This window comes from Pocillopora damicornis, chromosome 11, assembly GCF_964200805.1.
Source record: "Pocillopora damicornis chromosome 11, jaPocDami1.2, whole genome shotgun sequence".
In the NCBI taxonomy this organism is placed as follows: domain Eukaryota; kingdom Metazoa; phylum Cnidaria; class Anthozoa; order Scleractinia; family Pocilloporidae; genus Pocillopora; species Pocillopora damicornis.
The window spans coordinates 3,917,993-3,940,552 of record NC_142680.1 but is presented as its reverse complement, the minus strand read 5'-3'; the positions used below and the strand labels follow the sequence as shown (position 1 = coordinate 3,940,552).

The 22,560-nt window shown below is 35.5% G+C and overlaps 1 protein-coding gene across 2 annotated transcripts; it reads right to left on the bottom strand.

Annotated features, from left to right (window-relative positions):
* Positions 1–2,210: 2,210 nt before the first annotated feature.
* Positions 2,211–22,409, bottom strand: LOC113678974 (protein sidekick-2). Of its 2 annotated transcripts, XM_089186893.1 has the most exons (22): positions 22,109–22,409; positions 20,860–21,173; positions 19,010–19,154; positions 18,128–18,453; positions 17,277–17,424; positions 16,324–16,629; positions 14,908–15,210; positions 13,352–13,668; positions 12,429–12,573; positions 11,549–11,868; positions 10,708–10,855; positions 10,052–10,354; positions 9,512–9,814; positions 8,411–8,713; positions 7,229–7,525; positions 6,673–6,966; positions 5,720–6,025; positions 5,391–5,491; positions 4,269–4,461; positions 3,320–3,422; positions 2,710–2,977; positions 2,211–2,475 (listed from the first exon to the last, which is right to left on the bottom strand). In XM_089186893.1, the coding sequence occupies exons 1-22, from the start codon at positions 22,170–22,172 to the stop codon at positions 2,347–2,349; spliced, it is 5,136 nt and encodes a 1,711-aa protein (XP_089043019.1). In that variant the 5' UTR covers positions 22,173–22,409; the 3' UTR covers positions 2,211–2,346. The 2 variants fall into 2 exon arrangements, with proteins under 2 accessions (XP_089043019.1, XP_089043020.1); XM_089186894.1 differs by lacking the exons at positions 20,860–21,173; positions 22,109–22,409 and adding an exon at positions 19,530–19,824.
* Between the last annotated feature and the right edge of the window lie 151 nt (positions 22,410–22,560).

Here is a 22,560-nt window from a genome sequence, read left to right as displayed (position 1 = left end):
AGTGAAATGCCATTGCACACAAAAAGGTACTCAATTAAATGAGATATGGAGTATCGAACTCGGACACATCTTTTCATGAGGACCTTTTATTCCACAATGTTGAGCAATCATGTTCCATCAAATACATGCTAACCTTGGAATAATCTTTTCCAACCATGTTCTATATTTCAAAAATACTCCGTCATTGAAAATCTTTTATCCCTTGAAAATACGAAAAAAATACGAAACAATTCACTGTGTCGACTGCTCCGGGGAAACTACGGAGTAAACAAAATATTCTGGAAACATTCCTTAGGTCCAGAAAACTACTAAATAATGGGGTTTTTGAGGATTCAATCTTCTCTTTTGGTATCCTATCTGAGTCAGCATCCCAGCTTATGAAGATCTACATATAGGCCAGGGCAAAGGTGGAGTTCAATAACGGATATCACACACGAAGCTGAAGCAACACGTTTATTGTACCTTTTGTGAGCCCGTTTTCATTCTTTTAGGTGGCCAAAAATGCTGCACTGGCCATGAAACACTTCCTCACTTAAATGATACCACTTTCTTACTTAAATGATGAGGAGTTGCTCGTGATAAATTCAAACGAAGTCTGAAAGGTTGAGTTCAAAGGGAAAAAGATGTGCAGCCAAAACCGTCTTCCTGCTGTAAAGGTGGTCCAGAAGTTATATCTGTTTCAGATAAAATAGTATTAACATCATGCGCTTAAATGTTCGTTTGCAAGTGAAACTTGACAAGAGAAAGTGAAACCGAATCAATCTGTGTAATGGACTCCTAGAGATCCCACTGCGTAGCAGGGATGATATATTCTGCAGATCACTCAATAACACAACCAACCAACCAAACAAACAAAATAAGGTAATGAAACAAGATACCGTAAAAGAATGAGAGCGCAATTAAGAGGAGAGCCTATTTAAAATTGCGACCACAAGGAGAGGCACTTATTGGAAGGAGAGCATTTATTAATAAAACCACCACCTGTACTGAATCTGCTGTCGTTGAAGCTATCGGTAAAGTTGCAATCGAAATAAGTTTTCTTTTTATCCCTTCGATATAATCAAGAAAGTCAGGGAGGAAGGGGAGTGCCAATTGGAAGGGGCGCTTGTTTGATATCACGGCCTTGTGGGTGGGTGCTTATTCGGGAGAGGGGGAGAGGTGCTTATTTGAGGAAATACGGCGATCAAAACTCTAAATCAATGAAAACAAAACAAAAATACATATTGCATCGTCAGACAACGAGGCATCGATAAAGTCGGACTTTGGTCATGTTGGGGTGTTGAGTATACATAGCCAACTGTCATATGCCAGAATGTTTTTTTACATCTTGCCTAGCTCTTTCAAGACTTGGAGTACCCTTGTCAAAATTAATCGTTATAGAATCATACCCGACGAAAGAATCTAAGGAGCTGAATTTCAATTAAAATATACAGAAATAGGAAAAGGACCACAAATTCAAATCTGCATAGAAATACTCTAGCCAATAACAGCGCAAAAGACAACTTAATAAATAATTTACACAAGTTAAAGAGTAAAATATTAAGGAAACATTTATAACCATGGCAAATAAGGTTTACTGGAGGCAACAAAGTAGTTTGAAATTGGAGACCATTGGTTACCCTTGAGATTCAATAATTCAAAGTAACTATAGTGCAGCTGACCCGGATGATTAACTCGCCTTGTTTAATAAGTCTTTGTATCGTCCTCCCTGATTCAGTCTCGTGTTTCCTTTCGCTGAAAAATAAAGAAAAAAACTGCCACGCCGAGAAACCAATTCAAAACCGCAAGAAAATGAAAATATAGGAAAAAAAGGAATGAGAATGAACACAGGAAAACAGAAAAATATATTGAAGGAGACAATAACAAAACATCCCTATCCTTTGTGTAATAATCTTAGAAACTCCTTAACAAAGGAATTTTAAAGGTAGATTAGAAGTCCTTCATTTGTGAAACAGACATGACCACTTTAACGATTCTGACGAATCGGTAAAGTAGCCATGAAAAGTCGTAAAAGGCCATTTCAAGGAGTAAATTGACTATTGCAATGGCCATTTCATCAGCCTTCTACATGCAACTATCAGTTCACTAAAGCTGTGAAGTGATTAAGTTCAAAGGATTGTAGATTTTCAAGAAGCTTGGGTGGCCAACTTGAAAATGAACACGCGTCCTGAAGTCACCAGTTAAAAGAATCTTTCAGTGGCCACTTTTCAAGTAAACAAAGTCCCTACTTTCGAGATCTACCTAAAGTGGTTACTTCGGGTAGCATCCAACCGGCCTATCTGAGAGCTCTTGGTAGGATGACCTCATGCGCTATTTTTGCTCTAACAGGATTGAAAAGACAACGAGCTAAAATGAAGTAAGAACGCTCTTCCAGACAAGAAATGTATAATTTATATACAAATGTAATGCAGTGGAACTCTTGCCTGGACTGATGGTTATTTTTGCAACTTTACTGGCTTTTCCTTCTAAAATCACCTGTGAAAATGCAGAAAAATGCGACACTTAACTGTACTAGAAGATACAGAGAATACCACTGTCTCGTGGTAAGCACGTGGTTTTTCACTCTTAGGGAACTATTCTTAATGATTTCCTCTCAAGAAATCAGGTGCACAGGAACTTGAAGTACGACTGCTTTCAGTTAGTTTAGAAGTCAGCTCGTTCTTAATACAAAAAGGGAGTAACATCTATTAAAATAACTGGTATACTTACATTCTCGGTTTTAGTTAAAGCTCTTTCATACACAATGTAATTCTCTCCACTTTCAAGTCTTCCATTAATATAATTTGCAGTTTTTTCACCGTCACCAACAGTAAATTTCCAAGGCTTGTCAATCACTGGTGCATTTTCTTGCTCGGCAGCAATATAAAAGTTTAAATCTTCTTTCTTTGCATCAATGGCAGACTTAAGTCGAAAACCATAATCACCCGGCAGCTCTTCAATACCTTCAGCGACTTTCAGAACAATAACCTGATAGGCACTGAAAGGTATAGAACAAAATGTCCGACTAATGAGTGACATCTTGAAAAGAGGCCATTAATATAGCATTTAAGAGCCACTGACCATAAATATCGAGAATCCGCCGACAGTTTTGTAATTCATTTTTTTTTCCTAAAAGACCCTTTGAATAAACCTTTTTCAAAAATTATGAAATATCTAACGCCTCTTAAGTTTAATTTCCGCCGCACGCACGAATCTAGCCTTCGTGGAGGGAGGGTGAAATCATTTCTCGAGCAGCGGCAGGTAATCTTACCTTACATCTTAATGAAGGATCTATTCTACCTCTGGTTCTAGAGAAAATTACCTTCGTATTGATAATTACCTTACTGGACCATATTTTTGTTCAACAGGCCACAGATAAATATCCACAGCTGTGTGAGAAACCTCAACATCGGTTATATTATGTGGAAATGGGGCTTCAGGAGCTGGTAAGGAAAAAAATAACTTCTGAACCACAACAACACTTTAGTACAGAAAGGGTTCTCATTAAATGAGATAATATAGCTGTATGATTACAAGTTCAGAAGGTGATTCAGGACTCTACGCAGAATCTAATAAGTGAATTAAAATAACTCAACTGTTCAAGAGGTAACTTGATCAAAAGGACGGCAAGATATTAATAATTCACTTTTGTTTGACAGAATTTCATGGCATTACCAATTGATGGTCGCAATTTATTGTCTTTTCGGAAGATCAATGTACATGTAACTCGATGTTCCTATAAGAACTATTTCTTAAAAGACATTGGGCACTTTTGATTATCATCAGTCAGTTTTAATATTATTTTCTTTCACCAGCAGAAAAAAAAAATCACTTTCACCGATTCATTTCGAAAGCAGACAAACATCAAAAACAAGGTCCATTTGTTCAAAGGGCAGATCCAACGGTTAAATCGCTATCGATACTCTACACTAGGAACAAGAGGATAGAGTGAACTCTCTTCAAACAAACGGGGTCAGATCTATCTAAAACAAAACCTTACAAAAATTTGATATCATTGGTTTTCACTAAAATGGAAAGGTGACAGTTTCATTGGTAAATGATCGAAGGGGCTAAGTTTCTAAAGAAACTGTGGTGCTGCGTCGGTGGGAGAGTATAACAGGGTGATTTTGTATTGTCAACTGAGAAGATAACGTAAATTGGCCACCGTTAAGAGTTTCAAAGCTGACGTTTCGAGCGTTAGCCCTTCGTCAGAGCGAATGTTTTCTTAGATAGTTTCATAGATAACCTATTACAATGATTGGTTACCCTCAAAGAATTTGGAAACTTACCTATCATATCTGTCATCTTTGAGACGACTTTGGAAGCGCTCTCGCCACAAACAGAGTTGCCATGAACACTAAATTCATATGTGGTGCCTGGAATCAACCCTTCTACCTTCTGTGTTGTTGCCTTTATTGCTTCTATAGTCTTCTCAGCATCTCTGAACGTTTTATTATAGGACTTTGTTCCAGTGTACTTCACCTTCACGATTAAGTACAAAAGGCTCCGATAGAAAATTATTCAAATTTAATTTTTCTATAATTCAAGCCGAGCTATAGGATCTACGTTAATCTGTTAAAAAATCCCTGATAGGGAGTAAACTTGGACAAAATTATACAAAGCTTTTTATACAGCAATTGTGAATTTCGAGGAACAGTTAATGTTCAGATAAAATAAATAAGTTTTGTAATTTTGACTTTCTATTTTGGTACAAATTATTCGATTTCAGGAATGGGCTTGGGATGGGATTTAACCAAAGTCAATAGTTTCCAGCTGAAATAATGACTCCGGTCTCATTTTGGGTGACTTGCCTGGTTACTTTTGTGATATAAATTGAAATTGAGTCAAAATATCTAAAAAGGACCTCCCTTTTGTAAACATATGACGTTGTGACTAAGATATAATTGGTCTGACTTGGAATCAAGCCATTCCCAAGGGTTAAAGTTTCTTGAAAATCTAGCAAAGATAGGAGTTGTTTTTTTTTCTTTTGAAAAATAAATTTCAATTGAAACAAAATCCTGTTGATGAAATGTATTAAGAAATTCCCTTTGGCATCGTCATTACACATTTATTAGTATCAGCACTAGAAATATGAATATACATAAAACCTTTCACACAAACATTAAGTTTGAAATTAGAGGACTATAGGTACTATCTATCTAGATAGTACTATAGGCACCATCTTATATATATTTTAATAATTTCATATTTCTTAGTTTTAAATTCTTAATCAGCAGAACCCCGTTACTAACAATACTTTTGTATTGAAGGGTTACCCCTGGATAAATATTTCGATTATTGTTATTATTTCAAGACATGTCTAACTATGTACGGTATACGTACTACTTATAATTACATGCGAAATAATTGCACCCAAAGGGCAGAAATACGGTAATTTTAATCCAACTTACAGTATAGACAATTTTTTCCTTTTCATCATATTGTTTCCACGCCAGGGTAATCTGTTTTGTTCCAAAGTCTGTTACTTTAAATTCCCCGGGTGCTTCAGGTCCTATAGTGTTACGTTAGAGAACAAAAAAGTTAAATAAAGGCCTTGTATATTGAAAAAGTTATCGAGTCAGAATAACTTGAGGAAAGAATCTAATCATATAATGAAAGTTGTGCTTTTTTTAAATTGTCAATTATTATAAAATAAAACAAAATTATTTTTTTAGGTTTTTTTTGACACCAATCATGTCACAAACCAATAGAATTTTCATAATAATCTCATCACACTCACTTGATGTTTCCAGTTCCAAAGGTTCACCATAAGGTCCAGGCCCTTCTGCTGTGTAAGCTCGAACAGAGACATTATATTTAGAACAAAGCTCTAAGTCAGACAGGACAACAAATGTCACTGAGGTATTGACAGGGCTGTAAATTACAGATCTTTTGCGCAAATTTCCTTTCTTCAAGAAGATGGCCTTGACTTCATACAAAATAACTTTTCCATAACTCTTTTCTCTTAATAGATGTTCCCATGATATGTTAAAAGTCGTCTTGTTCACTTGAGCGGATGAAGGAAGTTCTGGGCCAGCTCCGGGTGCTAAGAAAAAGAGTAAAAACCTCACGCTATCAGAAGACAATATTATTAGTTTTAGAAAAAAATGTTTGAGTATCCTTTTCACAAAGGGGAAATATTTTTACCACAATTTGGAGAAAAATACTAAGAATTCTTAATAAAGTAAAGTGGCAGTTGAACCTTTGTCACCTAAAATGCACCTGCAAGTCTACAATCTAAGATATTTTCTTATTAGTAATTAGTTGAACAATTGGGATCGCTTAAGTCTTCAGCTAACAAAAAACAGGACATTTTGTTAATTGATTCACAGCAAATGAAAGTCGCTTGTACTTATTTGCTCGTTTTCAACAATACTTATGTTGTTTCCTGACTTTTTTTTATTATTTAATACATGTAAAGTAGCGTAGGTAAATCATCTTTAGATAATTTGTACTATAGGTGTCAATATCAATGAAGATATGTGCAAAAATAATTTAGGTAATTGCCGTTTTTTCCCCTACTTTTGTGTTTTCCCAACTAATAAATAAGAGTCACCCAAGTAGTTTAGCCCTTAAGTTATTTTGGGTGACCAACTACTGTCTGTTTTTTGAACTTACAAAATATATAAAAATTTATTTTAGTATGGTAAAAATAAAAAGCGGTCCTTTCAAAGATATGAAGGTAAAGTTTACCATATTCCTTAGTAGTTACTGTTTTCGTGGCATTTTTTCCAGGTTTAATAGTCACAGCTCTGACATTAAACTGATAAGTCACTCCACCTAATACATCAACAGTGTGACTAAGTGCAGCTTTGCCTATTCCAGAAACCTCTCTTGATGCAACTCCATCGTGACTGTAAAACAAAGTGTAACTTCTGATAACTCCATTTCGTTCTACTGGCTCACTCCAGGTCAGGGTTATTCTAGGACCATGTGACTTGCTTGGTGAAAGATCAGTACATGACAAGGAGGTAGGTGCATCAGGCGCTGGCAGAATAAAGGAAAATTGTTAACACTAATTAAGAGCGAACAAATCAACAATAACTTCATGCTGTTTCAAAAAAGATTACTTGGGATTCAAAAAAATATATATCATTCAAGAAATAGTTTGGGTATCATCTTCACACATGTTTAAGTGTGAGATATATTATGAAGGACACTCTTGATAGCCTTACATAAAAGCAATCACCCTAAAAAAGTAACATCACTTTTATGTTCAAATGTTAGTTAAAGCACTTCTGATTCGCACCATCTTGCATCGTTGTCTTTAAAACAGTAGAACTGTTTGGTCCATCACCAGCAGAAGTGAAGGCCAACACTTGAAATTGATATTCAGTGTATTTATCAAGCTTCGTAACTCTTTCTGATGTTTTTATATTGTTCAGTGTCAAGAAGGTTGCTGAGTCTGAGCCTTTCTTTTGATAGAACAGTTTATATCCTTTGATGATTCCATGTCTGGAGCCTTCTGGTGGTAACCGCCATGATGCTGTGATACTGGTTGAAGATTCCACAGTGACATTAAACTGAGAGGGAGGTTGCGAAGGAGCTGCAATAGAGCAGTCATATTTCAATTAGTATCTTTAAATAATGAATCTGACTGAGTGTTATTTTCCTTTTTACTACAGCCTCTGTAAATAACCAACCTGCAGCTACAACTAAGAAGTTTGCATCCAGAAAGATATTAATGCCTCCTTGGGAAGGAGGCAAATTCAGATTTAAACATGTTTGAGTTGTAAATGCAATTACATAATAAACAGTCTCAGAGTCAGCAAAACTGATTTTAATTTTCCGCAACAGTAATTTCCAATAGCACCGAACAACAAATTACTATAACAAAACAAAACTTAAAACAGTTTAACATGTACCTTTGCAACAAAGCAGTGCGTACATGAGTACATGACACCGTCTATTTACGCTTACAGCTTAAGGATATGGTCAATTTCTTCAAACAGATCCTCGGGAGGAGCTGACTCACCCTTTCCTACCCCAGCGACTCCTGTTTTCTCCTAGCTTTTGGTAACGTAGCGCTTTCCCTAACTGTTAGTCATTATATTAAATTTTGCGTGGTTCATGCTCGCGAAAAGAGTTTTACGCGGGTCTCTTACTTTACGATTTTTGAAAATCATATGATTAATAGCTAACAATAAGGTATGTTGTAACATTACAACCATGCATGTACGGGGGTAGGTGTGTTTTTATAAAATTTAGGAAGCCATAAACACCTGAGATAAAATTTTGACTTTGGAATGTTGATTGTGTTGAGATATAGCTATCACATCACAGACCTGACAAGCAAACAATTAAGTTAAATAAGTTTTCTCAAGACTGCTTGATCTCTCTTTAGGCGGAATACCATCTCAGAGACATTTGTGGCATCCATGTTTTTCTGAGTTTCATGGAAATAGGACTTAGATAAAATCCTATTTCTTACCAGCCTCCTTTGTTTTCTCATAAACAACTGTACTTTTTGGTCCATCCCCAACAGAAGTGAATGCCAAAATTTGAAATTCATAATCTGTGTACTTATCAAGCCCAGTGACCTCTTGAGAGCGAGTTGCCTGACTGTTAATGAGCTTCGAGCTTCCCGCCCCTGAAGAGCCTTTCTCTTTGTAGAACAATTTATACCCTATGATGATTCCATTTCGGGAGTCTTTTGGTGGTAACTGCCAGGATGCTGTTATACTTTCAGAAGTGGTTGCAGCCAGAGTAAAGCCACGAGGAGGTTGTGAAGGAACTGTAATTGAGAAGTTGCATATGATTATAAAAAAAAATGACAGTAATCCTAACGATAAGCAATGTCATTATGATTGTCATCTTCTCATTATTTTTACTCAAATAATCACTTAATAGCAGCAACCAGTACACGAAGGCTATCACCCTTATAGTCTCTCCTTCTTTGGTACGAACTGTTACCTAAACTTCTCGAGAATTTCGTATGTTTCAATACTTCTGTCATAGCCATTTTGGGAAGCCAAGTCTTCCGGCCTTTTAGCCAGTTGTCTCTGCTTTGTTGGGTGTTTCTGTTTTGAGCACTCTCCTTCAAACTTTGAATTTAAAAGTTGCTACTTGCTGCTAACCTGTCCGCCACTTGCGACATTCCTGTGAATCAATTTCATTTCCAATTTTTGCGCTTAATTTCAACTTTCTGCACTGTATGAGATAAACTGGTGTGTTCTCAACCAATTAGCAAGCTGAAATTGTTGCATATGAAGCCTGTAATCTTCCAATAACAGCCAACATAATTGCTAATATTCAATTGCATGCTTATAATTTCTTGACAAAATAGTCATTATTTGATGGCCAATCAGAATGCATACATTATGTTAGTTATCTTCAAATAATTACCTTACCACTCATGACTCGCTGATATAACGGTGTGTTAAATCATGGTTATTAAAATCACATATTGCATAATTATAGATTTTCACTCTTCTCATCACACCAGAAAACTGTATGAGGAGTGCAAGTGTATCTGACATTTTATTAAAAAGTCAAGACATTTTAAGAAGATACAACAAAAAGTTTCTCTAACCATCTTCTTTTGTTCTATTGACAATAACAGAGCTGTTTACACCATCACCAGCAGAAGTAAAGGCCAACACTTGAAATTCATACTCTGTGTACTTATAAAGCCCATTGACATTTTTGTTTAAAGTTGATTCACTGTTGATAGGAAGAATGGTGCCTGAGCCTGACGAGTCTTTCCTTTTGTAAAACAATTTGAATCCTTTAATTATTCCATTCCTGGAGTTTGCTGGTGGCAGTTGCCATGATGCTGTTACACCAGTGGAGGAGGTTGGAATGACATTGAAGTTAGCTGGAGGTTGTGAAGGAGCTGCAATAGGGCAGTAGTGTTTTTAATTAGTTTTATTAGCTGTAAAAATTTTTGAAAACTTCTATCACGTCTTAACTCGCCACATGAATATAAATGCTCTTGTGTCTTGATAAATTAAAGTATTCAATTGTTTAGCCTTCTTATTGTGTGATCGGTATCAAATTAACCCGCAATGAAGATGCAACTTAAAAAAAATAAGGTTCACAGTCATTCCATTATCCCTGAATTGTCACATACCATCTTCCATTGTTCTTTTCACTTTCACAGAACTTTTCGGTCCATTACCACCAGAAGTGAAGGCCAAAACTTGAAATTCATATTCTGTGAACTTATCAAGCCCACTGACAGTTCTACTTAATGTTGCTCCATTGTTAATAGACAAGGTTGTTGCTGACCCACCAGAACCTTTCTTTTTGTAAAACAATTTAAACCCTGCAATGTTTCCATGTCTGGCAAAGACTGGTGGTAACTGCCAGAAAGCTGTGATGCTGGTAGAAGAGCTTGCAGTCAACTGGAAGGCAGTGGGAGGTTGTGATGGAACTGTATTAAAAACAAGAGATGTATGCTTAGATTGATAGATGATAATTGATGTGAAGTTTAAAAAGGAACATGTCATTAACGGCCATGGTAAACCTAATGGGCAGGCTATATTGATTAATAGCAGTGTGGATCATCTGAGGTGGTGACTTTGTTTATCCATTTACCATATTTTCCCCATAATGTTCTTTATGATTTAGGCATTTCACAGCCATCTCCGACATTTACTTTTGATATTCGTCTACAAAAACGTGCTCGTAAATGTAAATTGCCCAATCCTGCATTAATTTCCCTAGTAATTACTTATTATGACTTCATTTTGCATCAGAGGGACAAAAGTGAGAAAAAATAAATACCTTTAGTAAAAAGTATTCCATAAGCCTCCACTCTCAAAGTCTTGAAATTATTATACTTTGTTGGCAGAAAGCGGATAAACTTTGCACATGCAAATTCTTTTAAACTGTTTTTCACTGTGTCAGTTTTTCCTTTATTTCCTGGAAAGGCCTGTTATACAAAAAGTGACATTGATATATTTAAACATGGAATAGTTCATGGTTTACTTTAATTTGTGAAATGAGATAAAACAAAAACCTGTAATTTGCAACATGAAAATCTGAATATGTAACGTGCAGACTGGAAATCTGCTATCTTTAGGTTATGTGCCCATCATCTGCATACATCCTAGATTATTAAACTAGAGAGCTTGAGATAGTTCAGCAAGTCATTTGAAGAAGACCAGGGATTGTGCCTTGAGGAATGCCACAGGTTAGGTAATGACTGTCAGAGAGGTCAGGACCATTTCATTCTCCATCTTTAAGTTTTATGGTAATTTTTTTTAAAAGTATGATTAAACAGTCAGAATTGGTCAGTGTTTGCTACATCTTTTACACTCAAACTCCTATGAAAACGTATATTCAGCTAATAGAATAAGTGCTTTTTGGTGTGTGTGCTCTCTGTATTGATCTTTACCTGTACATGTAATTGATAAGAAAATGTCAGTATTAATTCTTGAAGTAATGTCTACGTGGTTTGTAAGCAACATAACATTGTGGGTAATGTTAGCATTGCTGAATATTGTTAATATCTTATGACATGTACAAGCAAATTTCTTGTTCTTGTGAGTAGCTATAGTTTTGTACCACAAGCATTAATTTTGGCTGTTATGAATACTTGTATATGGAAGCATGACATACCAACCTTGTCTATTTTATTTTCTTTATAAGGGAAAAAAGTGGTACCATTGAAAGAAAATCTTAGTTTGTACTCTGTGGTCCATTCTTGAGCTTGTGAATTGGTTGGTGGATTTCCTTGAGTAGCTACAGCACAGATAACATACTCATAGAGAAGGTCAATTTGTAGGTAGTCATCACCATTATTAGTCTTAGGTTCCCATGCCTTTGTTCCATTAAGACGACCATATTTAGCTGCATATTTGGCTTTAAATATTGAACTGGCTGAGAAGCTGTCATCTGGAATTCTACCACCGCTGGCCAAACCAATTGCCTGTGAATCACATCCTGCAATGTAACAATTTTAAAGTTAACCTTTGCACCCTACCATATTACATATGTTTTTCAGTGTAATTAATTTAATGCACTTCTAAACAATCTGTAATATATTATTACAAAAATACAGAAAAATTGTCATGGAAAAATAGTCATGAAGCCAAACAGCTGAAGTTATTGGCTGTGCTGCTAAAGTTGCCCAGAATCAATTCCTAACTATTCTGACATTGAGGAAGTCTATGCACTCATGCAATATTATCAAGGAAAGTTTGAGGTAAATTGAAATTTTTTCTTGCAATCCTTAGCTCATAACCCTACAGGCCCCGGAAATAAAACTATCTACTACTATATATAAAGCAGAAATCGGTGCATCCTGTCACCTGGATACACATAAGAACCTTATCACAATGGCTGGGTTGTTTTCCTTGAGTGCTCAAAGAGTGGTTTGTATCATTAAAGCTATTTAACCATAACAATTATTAACAAAATAACAAAACCACTAGGTTTGGACCCTTTGTTCATAGATTAGCAAATACAAGGATCATATCACACATTTAGCTTTCAAAACTTACTTGACTTCTGTTGCACCCCAAACACCTCTGTTCTCATACACACCTCACCCTGGTGTGCTTGTGGCAGGAATCGCAAATATCTTGTTAACACTCCATATAGAACATGTTTCACATTGGAGTTTCTATCCTTGTTTCCCTCTAAAACCTTAGGAAAATAGTCAGAGCTCATCATAGAGTTCCATGTAGATTCTACAATGTAACTATAATTGTAACTCTCCATCCTGGTGAAAGTAATCATCATTACTTTACCTCTTGTTTTATGACAGGAAACACTTTAATTTATTGTTATCAAAATGGTAAGCTAGGTGGCTAAATTAATCTTTATACAAACAGAAAAATATAAATGCAGGTGTAGGAATAAGGCCCAACATTTATGGAAGAGGTCCATATGGACAATGTTACTAGGCATACATGAATAAATCATAATTTGACCACTGAATTATAAAAAATTGCACACTGACCCTCAAAAGTCTATCTAATTTTTACAATTGCAGTTTACCCATGAAAACAATTTTGTTACTTGTTGGACTAAGGGCAGCAATCTCTCAGTTATTAGAAATTATTGGTTCTGCATTCCTTTGACAAGCTATTTCACACCATAAATATTTGGTGGAATAATGTGGCTCAAAACAATTTGTTAGATTAATTGTCCATTTCCCTCTGATACTCTTTCTACAACCTTGACGGCAAATTCAGGCATGCAAAATATCATTTGCTAAATGAAACAATAGTTTCTCAAAATTCATGATATTTGCCAAGCATGAGGTGAGTACTTGTTGAATTTTTATTAAACAAATAATCCTCTGCATACCTATAACTCCTTTGGTAGCAAATTTGATATGAATGCATCAATATTATCAAAACTCAGGAACAGTGATTGAGACAAAATATCATATAATTCTCAACCAACCCATGTGGCATACCTTAACCTGTCCACCTAATTCCTTATAGTCTGTCCAAACTTTCTCATCTGTGGATAATTGTAGAGTGTAGGTCTTCACCCACTGATCTGCTTGAGAATTCCCTTGGGTGGACACAGCACAGATGATATGAAGTGTCTGAAGATCAATCTGTAGATATGGGTTGGTGTCACTTGTTCTTGCACACCATGATGATCCGGATGCATGGTTCACTCGACCATTCTTGGCTGGTGTGTTGGCACTTTGTTCAGTAGAAGCAGTTAATTTATTGTCTGGAATTGCTCCATTTTCCATTCCAAGATAAAACTCAACACAACCTCCTACACATTGAAAAAATGCAAAAAACATAAAATCACAACCGCCCAATGTAATTATTCATGTACATGTGGAAGGGTTTAAGAGGGTAAAACTCTCAACAATGGTATTCAGGAATTTCTTCTGTGCAATGTTTTCATGATTTAGGTAATAAAATGACAATAATATCAAAGTTTGCATGTGCCTACAACTTGACCAGCTAGCACTCTGCTGATTAACCAAACTTGTAAACCTTTCCTGGAACATTGCAACCTTAATGTTAATTCATGCTTTAGGTCATAGTAGACCAAACAGGTTGTTTTACAAATGACTGTAAATAAATGAAAATCATATATGTGAAATGTGGATTAAGAAATGAATATGGAAGCAATATTTGTGGTGATGAACACTACTAAAGCAGTGGAGGAAATACCCGGTAATTAAGGCCATGGAACCATCATGCTATCATACCAGTAATGACCAGCTCCCAGTTGGCTTCTTGGCTCAGTTGGTAGAGCACTGCACCAGTATCACAGATGTCATGGGTTCAAATCCTATACAGGCCTGAATTTTTTCCAGGCCTTAAATTCACTACTGCTTAAGTAGTGTTCATTACTGCAAAGATTACTTCCATATTCAAGATGTTTTACAGTTCTACATGACCAATTAATGTAAATGTTATGAAAACAAATCTTTCCACTTTGAGTAAGTTACATATGTAATCATGTATAGAGTTGTGCACATAAAAAGATTACACACGTTTGATTGCAAGAGGTAATTAATTCAACAAAAGCATGTTATTCATTTGTACTTGTTTTCCCTACTTCCAAACTTTTCCTTCAAATTAACTTCACAAAAATTCCAACCTAATAAAAATTTTATCAATGCCTATGACACTTCACATTACCAGAAGAATAGAAGCCCCTTTCATACAAGGTATTTTTGATTGATTTTCCCCATTAATGTATTTGACTCAAATTTTAAGCCAATCCTCTTAATTATTTAAAAAAATATCAATTTGCTACCAGAGAAAAAAGAACACTCAATAAAAGCAAAGTAGGTTTTCAACCTAACCTGTCAACCACAATTGCATACTCTGAACTATGGAAGAGCCACCTTAATTATATTCAATTAATATTGAGACTGAAGCTTTAGAGTTAATATCCAAAGCTCTGCTAATATTATTTATTCAATTATCAGGTCCCCATCTTTTGTAAGGAACAAACTTAATGCATAACATTCACACCCATCATTAAGATTCTTACCATCTTTCCTGGTTCTCACCACTACAGGAGAACTCTTTGGTCCATCACCAACTGAAGTGAAGGCCAACACTTGAAATTCATATTCTGTGTTATTGTCTAGTCCAATGACAGTTTTATCATGAATAGTACCATTGCCTATCCTTAACATGGCTAATGACCCTGATGCAGTTTTCTTCTTGTAGAACAATTTAAATCCTGTGATTATTCCTTTTCTGGAGTCTAATGGTGGCAACTGCCAGGAAGCTGTAACAATTGTAGATGTTCCGGCGGTCACAGTCAAACTTTTAGGGGCTTGTGATGGTACTACAATTGAAAGAGTGAGTGTCTCCACTGAATGAATACACAACATAAAGCATGTATTCAGTGGCAATAAAGGCCTTAAAAGTTGACAACATAGGGACCAATAGAAACAGAGAACTACCATAAAACAGGCCTATATACAGCATACATGTATCTATTAAATTGATTTATGGTACCAATCAAGCCACCAGAGAGAAAAGTAAAGAGAGGAAAGACTATTTTAAACTAAGAGTTAATTGTATGTAAAATTTAAGAAAAAGATCTTTTTTATAAAATAACCTGCATAACATAACTGCATGACAAGAACTACTTTGTTTAATAGGTATGTACACCCTCCACTTAAAACTAAATCATATGATGGGAAAAATCGCATCCAGATACAAATATTATTGGGACCATTTTCATACCCTTTTGAAAGATCATTTTGGAAACATTTCGATAAGCCAACTAGCTTCTGCGACATCAAAAACTTTTTTCTTGGTAATAATTTGACTATAAAACTGCAACTTCATCGTCATGATTGAATCGCATGACACTCAGAATAATGGAAATTCCTTGGTAACATCAACTGGAGTATTAAAAATTTTCCAACAAACACTAATGTTTGAGGAGTCATCATTTCCTGACAAAACAATTTAAACAACAAAACACAGAAGAAGAAGCGTTTTGAACCATAGGCATCAAGAGTTAAAAGAAAGATTTCAGCAAGACAGCAAACTGATACATGTAACTTTTTTTTTTTCCTTTTTAATTTGATTTGGTTGAACAAAATAATAAAAAAATAAGAAGAATGGGCAGAAAATAAGTTGACATATCAACAATGAAGACATTAACTTTGGAAAAAAGATGATTGATTACTTACTGGACACATTTTGGCACTTTTCTAATCACTGTAACCGTGTTTTAATTATTTGCAAAAATTTCTAAAATAGCATATGTTAATTCTCTACTTGCCACTTCCACATGATTGCTGCAAGTTTTCAATTTTTTGAGAAAATACACAGTCACTGATTCGCTCAAAAGTAGCTGCATGGCTACATATTCTTGATGAACATACTGTCCAGCAAACTGTAAATACAGCAATAAGATTATTATTCTTCTTAATCTGTCACATACCATCTTCCATTGTCCTTTCTACCACAACTGAACTCTTTGGTCCATCACCATCAGAAGTAAAAGCCAACACTTGAAATTCATATTCTGTGTACTTATCAAGCCCAGTAACATTTCCACTTAATATTGATCCTCTACTTATTGCCAATATTGTTGCTGACCCACCAAAACCTTTCTTTTTGTAGAACAGTTTAAAACCAGTTATGTTTCTTCCATGTCTAGCAAAGACTGGAGGTAACTGCCAGGAAGCTGCAATTCTGGTAGAAGATGTTGCAGTCAGCTTGAAGGCAGTAGGAGGCTGTGATGGAACTGAAATAAACATATCAAAGACATGTAATTCCCTTACAAAAATTGCAAAATTTATGTTTTGCGTAGCTGCCATCATTACTTAAATTTGCCTTTCCTTAATTTTATTTTAGAGAAGTCCTCACAGTCATAATCATGACACTAGATCCTCAGCTCTCCTTCAACCTTCACTGTATCTGTAGAACGAACATTGAAAAGTTCACTATACTATACCATGGACCAAAATTAAGGAATGTTTACCACCTTCAGTTACCTCTTCTGGCACTTCATCTTAATTCCTTCGAAAGGGAGTTTCATAATTGTCTCAATTTTTTAACAATACAAAAAAAAAAAAAAACAAAATCAACAAATAAAACTCATATCAACAATCTAATAAACAACAAGTCAAACTTTGTCATGCTCTTCAGTTTTGTAGGAGATGATTGTTCAATTCCCTAATGCTCAGCTCTAAAATCACATAGTGTATACTTTCATCATTCTCATTAAACCAAAAGAAAATAATTAAGTATCAGAGATTATTTTATTAAATTTATTAAATTAAATTTGCCTCAGTTCTGAAAAATTCCCAATCTTGCCTTAATTTCTCCAAATAATTAGTTATTCTGACTTCATTTTGTATCACAGGGACAAAAATGAGAAAAAATAAATACCTTTAGTGAAAAGTATTCCATAAGCCTCCACTCTCAAAGCCTTATAGTTATTAGACTTTGTTGGCAGAAAGCGGATAAACTTTGCACTTGCAAATTCCTTTAGACTGTTTTTCACTGTGTCAGTTTTTCCTGAATTTCCTGGAAAGGCCTGTTATATAACATGTGATATTGATGTATTGAAACTTGGCATAGTTAATGATTTACTTTAATTTGTGAAATTTGAGATAAAATTAGAATCATCAGTTTGCAAAATAAAAATCTGTAATTTGTGAAAAAAAAAAACTCAAAATGAGTATCTGCAATGTGCAGAACAGAAATCTCTGTAGGTTAAGTTTATACATCCTAGGTTGAAAACAAAAGAGCTTGAGATACTTCAGCAAGTCATTTGAAGAGGACCAAGGATTGTCCCTTAAGGAATGCTACAGGTTAAATAACGACTGTCAAAAAGATCCAGACCATTTCATTCACCATCTTTGAATTTAATGGAATTTTTTTATATGGCTATAAACAGTTAGAATTGGTCAGTATTTGCTACATCTTTTTACACTCATATCACTGAAAATGAACATTTAACTAATAGACTACATGCTTTTTTGTGTGTGTACTCCATATTGATCTTACATGTACATGGAATTGGTGAGAAAATGTCACTATTTATTCTTGAAGGTGATGTCAATATAGTTTGTAAGCAACATTAATATATTGTTGGAAATGTTAGAATTGGTGAATATTGTTAATATTCTATGACATGTATGAGCAAATTTGTTGTTCTTGTGGGTAGCTTTAGTTTTGTACCACAAGTATTAATCTTGGCTCTTATGAATACTTGTAATGAGAGCTGACATACCAACCTTGTCAAATTTATTTTCTTTATAAGTGAAAAAAGTGGTACCATTCAAAGAAAATCTTAGTTTGTACTCTGTGGTCCATTCTGGAGGAAGTACCCATTGGGATGGTGGATTTCCTTGAGTAGCAACAGCACAGATGACATACTCATAGAGAAGGTCAATTTGTAGGTAGTCATCAGGATCAGTATTAGTCCTAGGTTCCCATGCCCCTCTTCCATTAAGACGACCATGTTTAGCTGCATATTTGGCTATAAATCTTGAACTGGCTGAGAAGCTGTCATCTGGAATTCTACCTCCGCTGGCCAAACCAATTGCCTGTGAATCACATGCTGCAATGTAACAATTTTAAAGTTAACCTCCACATCTTACCATATTACATGCACGTTTTTCAGTGTAATTAATTGAATACACTTCTAAGAAATCTGTAGGATATTAAAAAAAAATAGTCATGGAAAAATAGTCATGACGCCAAACAGCTTGCATGAACTTATGGGCTTTGCTGCTTAAATTTCCTAGAATTGATCCCTAACTTTTCTAAAGTTGAAGAAATCCATGCACACATGCAACATTATCAAGGAAAGTTTGTGGTAAATTGAAATTTTTTCTTGTAATCCTTAGCTCATAACCGTACTGGCCTAGACAATAAAACTATCCATCACTATATATGAAGCAGAAATTGGTGCATCCTGTCACCTCGATAAGCATAAGAAGCTTATCACAATGGTTGGGTTGTTTTCCTCAGGTGCTCAAAGAGTGGTTTGTATCTTTACAGCTACTTATCCAAATAACAATTATAAACAAAATAACAAAACCACTAGGCTTGGACCCTTTGTTCATAGATTAACAAATGCAAGGATCACATCACACAAAAATTTTTACACTTACTTGACTTCTGTTGCACCCCAAACACCTCTGTTCTCATACACACCTCACCCTGGTGTGTTTGTGGCAGGAATCGTAAATATCTTGTTAACACTCCATATAGAACATGCTTGACACTTGAGTTTATATCCTTGTTTCCCTCTAAAACCTTAGGAAAATAATCAGAGCTCATCATCGAGTTCCACAAAGATTGTGCAATGTAACTATAATTGTAACTCTTCATCCTGGTGAAAGTAATCATCATTACTTTACCTCTTGTTTCATGACATAAAATACTTTAATTTATTGTTGTCAAAAAATTTAGGCTAGGTGGCTAAATTAATCTTTATACAAACAGAAAAATATATAATGTAGGTGTAGGAATAAGGTACAACATGAGGTCTATATTGGACAGTGTTACTAAGCATATATAAATAGATCATAATTTGACTACTGGATTATAAAAAATAGCACACTGACCCTCAAAGGTGAACTCTATCTAATTTCTACAACTGCACTTTACATGTGACAATCATTTCATTACTTCAATTGTTGGATCGAGAGCAACAATCTCTCAGTAAATAGAAATCGTTGGTTCTGCACTCCTTTGACAAGCCATTTCACAGCACCGTAAATGTTAGGTGGAATAACGTAGTTCAAAACAATTAATTAAATTCCCTGTCCATTTCTCCCTGGTACTCTCTCTGCAGTCTTGACTGCAAATTCAGGCATGCAAAATATCATTTGCTGAATGAAAAGCATTTACTCAAAATTCATATTTGCTGACCATGACATCGCCAGAAATCAAGGACATTTCGAGCCCGCTAACAATTATCAGCGGTATATCGTATTACACTCCGGAACAATAGTATATCAAGAGAATTCAATATGGCGGCGATCACGGCTCGATCTGCATAGAAGAGTGTTTCGTACCATGACTTATACAATTTGAGCACCGCAGATCTTCTATTTGATGAAAAGAAAAAGAAAAGAGGACCTGCAAGTAAATCTTTGGGATTTTTCGAGGCAGAGCGATGACATGATGTCAGAATTTTGATTTGCTTTAATTTAATTTTCGCGCTAAGACTACTGAATTTGCATTCAATGCCTGGCATATTTTTATTCCGAAAAGGACCGAGAACTAATTTATTTCCCTGCAAGAACATAAACAAATATGGCCGACGATTCGAAGATCAGCGTTGCTCGTGTTTAACTATTTCAGTCATAGTTTTCAACATGGCGTCTCGTCACTTACTCAACATGGAAAATAAGGGATATTCTGGCGCGTTGGGAACTTTTTCGATGGGAGGAAATGGCAATTTTACAGGATATTTGGACGCTTCGAACTCTGTAACAGTCAATTCGATCGAGAGCAGTTGACTTTATTGATACACTTTCCTGTAATAGGCGAGTGTTTGGGATGGAGAACGACGGATTTTGAAGGACTGTATGGTGACCTAGGTCAATGATCAATGACAAAAGAACTGGCTCGGGAAGTAAGTGGTTTTTATTTATCGAGTCCCTGTGAGGTTTGATGAATAGCAGAATCAGTACTGAATATGTCTCGATCGAGAGCAGACGGGACCATGAGCTCCTGATTGTTATATTTTTTAGAAATTTTACAAATTTCCATAGTTTCTTATATTATTTGGACGCCATTATGGACGAAATGCGCCAGCGCGGCCGCCATCTTGTCCAATATTTCTGCCGATGGGGGAGAATACTTGTTAAATTTTTATTGTACTAATAATCCTCTGTATACCTATCACTCCTTTGGTAGACATTTTGATATTTATGCATCGATATTATCAAAACTCAGGAACAGTGATTGAGTCAAGATATGATATAATTCTCGACCAGCCCATGTGGCATACCTTAACCTGTCCACCTTCCTTATAATCTGTCCAAGTTGTCCCATCTGTGGATAATTGTAGAGTGTAGGTCTTCACCCACTGATCTGCTTGAGAATTCCCTTGAGTGGACACAGCACAGATGATATGAAGTGTCTGAAGATCAATCTGTAGATATGGGTTGGTGTCACTTGTTCCTGCACACCATGATGATCCTGATGTGTAGTTTAGTCGACCATTCTTGGCTGGTGTGCTGGCACTTTGTACTGAAGAAGCATTTATATTACTATCTGGAATTGTTCCATTTCCCATTCCAAGGTAAAAGTCAACACAAGCCCCTGTGGAAACAAAAATTTACATTTGCACTATAACACAGTCACAATAATTACAGTAACATGGATAATGGTTGGATGTGAGAAACATATGCATATCTTGAATCTCTTTATAAGGTATGTCTCATAGAGTCCTGATGTCACAAGTAGTAATAAATAGAGCTGGTCTGCCTCTAAAATTATTTGTCAATTTTATTATAAATTAGGAAGTAATCTAAATGTGATCATTAAAACAGCAAATTTTAAACATTAGGTGCCACTTTTCAAGGTGTCCATTTTTAAAGAAAATGAGGAAAGATTCAAGTTTTGAAAAAATTTTGTGCTGCATCAAAAGCATTGAAGCAAGATAGATATAAAGGAAAATAAATTGCTGTAGTGAATTTGAGAAACCTAGGTCATTAACCTTCCTTGGAGCAAAGAGAAGTTGACTTTTAGTGTAAATGTACAATATGGGGACGAGAGGCAAAAATGTACAGACCTATCCAAATTCAAAGCTTTTGATTAGATAGGAAAGGTGGAATAAATTTCCAAGAGTACTTTAACCTGAAATTGAAGCAAATCTTATCACACAATTACTTCGTTGAAACACAATAGTTTCAGAACCGTCTGTATTTCGAATTGCTGAATAATTAAGTTTAATTTCACTTTCGTATAGTTCTCCATGCATTTAAATTGAGCTTGATGTAATAGTAAATAAATTTTAAACTGTACTATTCTTTTTAAGATGACATTTTAATTTTAAAAAAAAGGAATCCCAACGGACCCTCGTTTCTTTCTGATGTCGATTCTGTCCGCATTGAGGATTAACCTGTGACTTTGGGAGAAAGCCTACGGCTACAGCACTCATGACTGAAAGAAATCTCCAATCAAGTAACCTGAACGTAAATTTTAACATAGAAAGATAAACCTTTCTTATTGTTTTAAAATGATGCAGTGCTCACCTGAAGTCAGTGGAAGAAGTACAGCGAGAAAAGCTACCCGGAAACAAAGATTAAATTGCGTCATGTTTCGATTGGGTGTGTCACGGTATACGCGTATCACGTTCGTTTTGCTTGACCGGTCTTTTGTAACAGAAAGCTCAGCCGAAAAAAGATTGTCCCCTCACTCTTTACACTTGCCTTTGTATGATTTGTGGCAATATCGTCCGCGATTCCTGCAAAACAATCAGACTCTTCGTCCATTAACAAGATGACAGAAGACTGCAGTTGTTGATATTTCCCACAATGCTATGGGCTGTAGCTCACATTTCAGTATCTTTCAGCTGATTTCAGTTCTTAGGGCCTGTTTACATGGAAGTGGGGGACCCCGGGTAGGTGAGGTAACCCGCCTAGGTGGGGTAACCCGCCCGTCCATAAAATTTCTTATTTTATTTTGATGACGTTTACATGATAGG

Bases quoted from the DNA above. Each gene is read 5' to 3' on its own strand.
- LOC113678974 (XM_089186893.1), bottom strand. From the start codon at position 22,172: ATGACGCAATTTAATCTTTGTTTCCGGGTAGCTTTTCTCGCTGTACTT. The intron at 18,454-19,009 runs GTAAGTGTAAAA...GTTACATTGCAG, and splicing joins TGGGGTGCAACAGAAGTCAA to CATGTGATTCACAGGCAATT. The intron at 12,574-13,351 runs GTATGCCACATG...TATTTTCCTAAG, and splicing joins AATTAGGTGGACAGGTTAAG to GTTTTAGAGGGAAACAAGGA.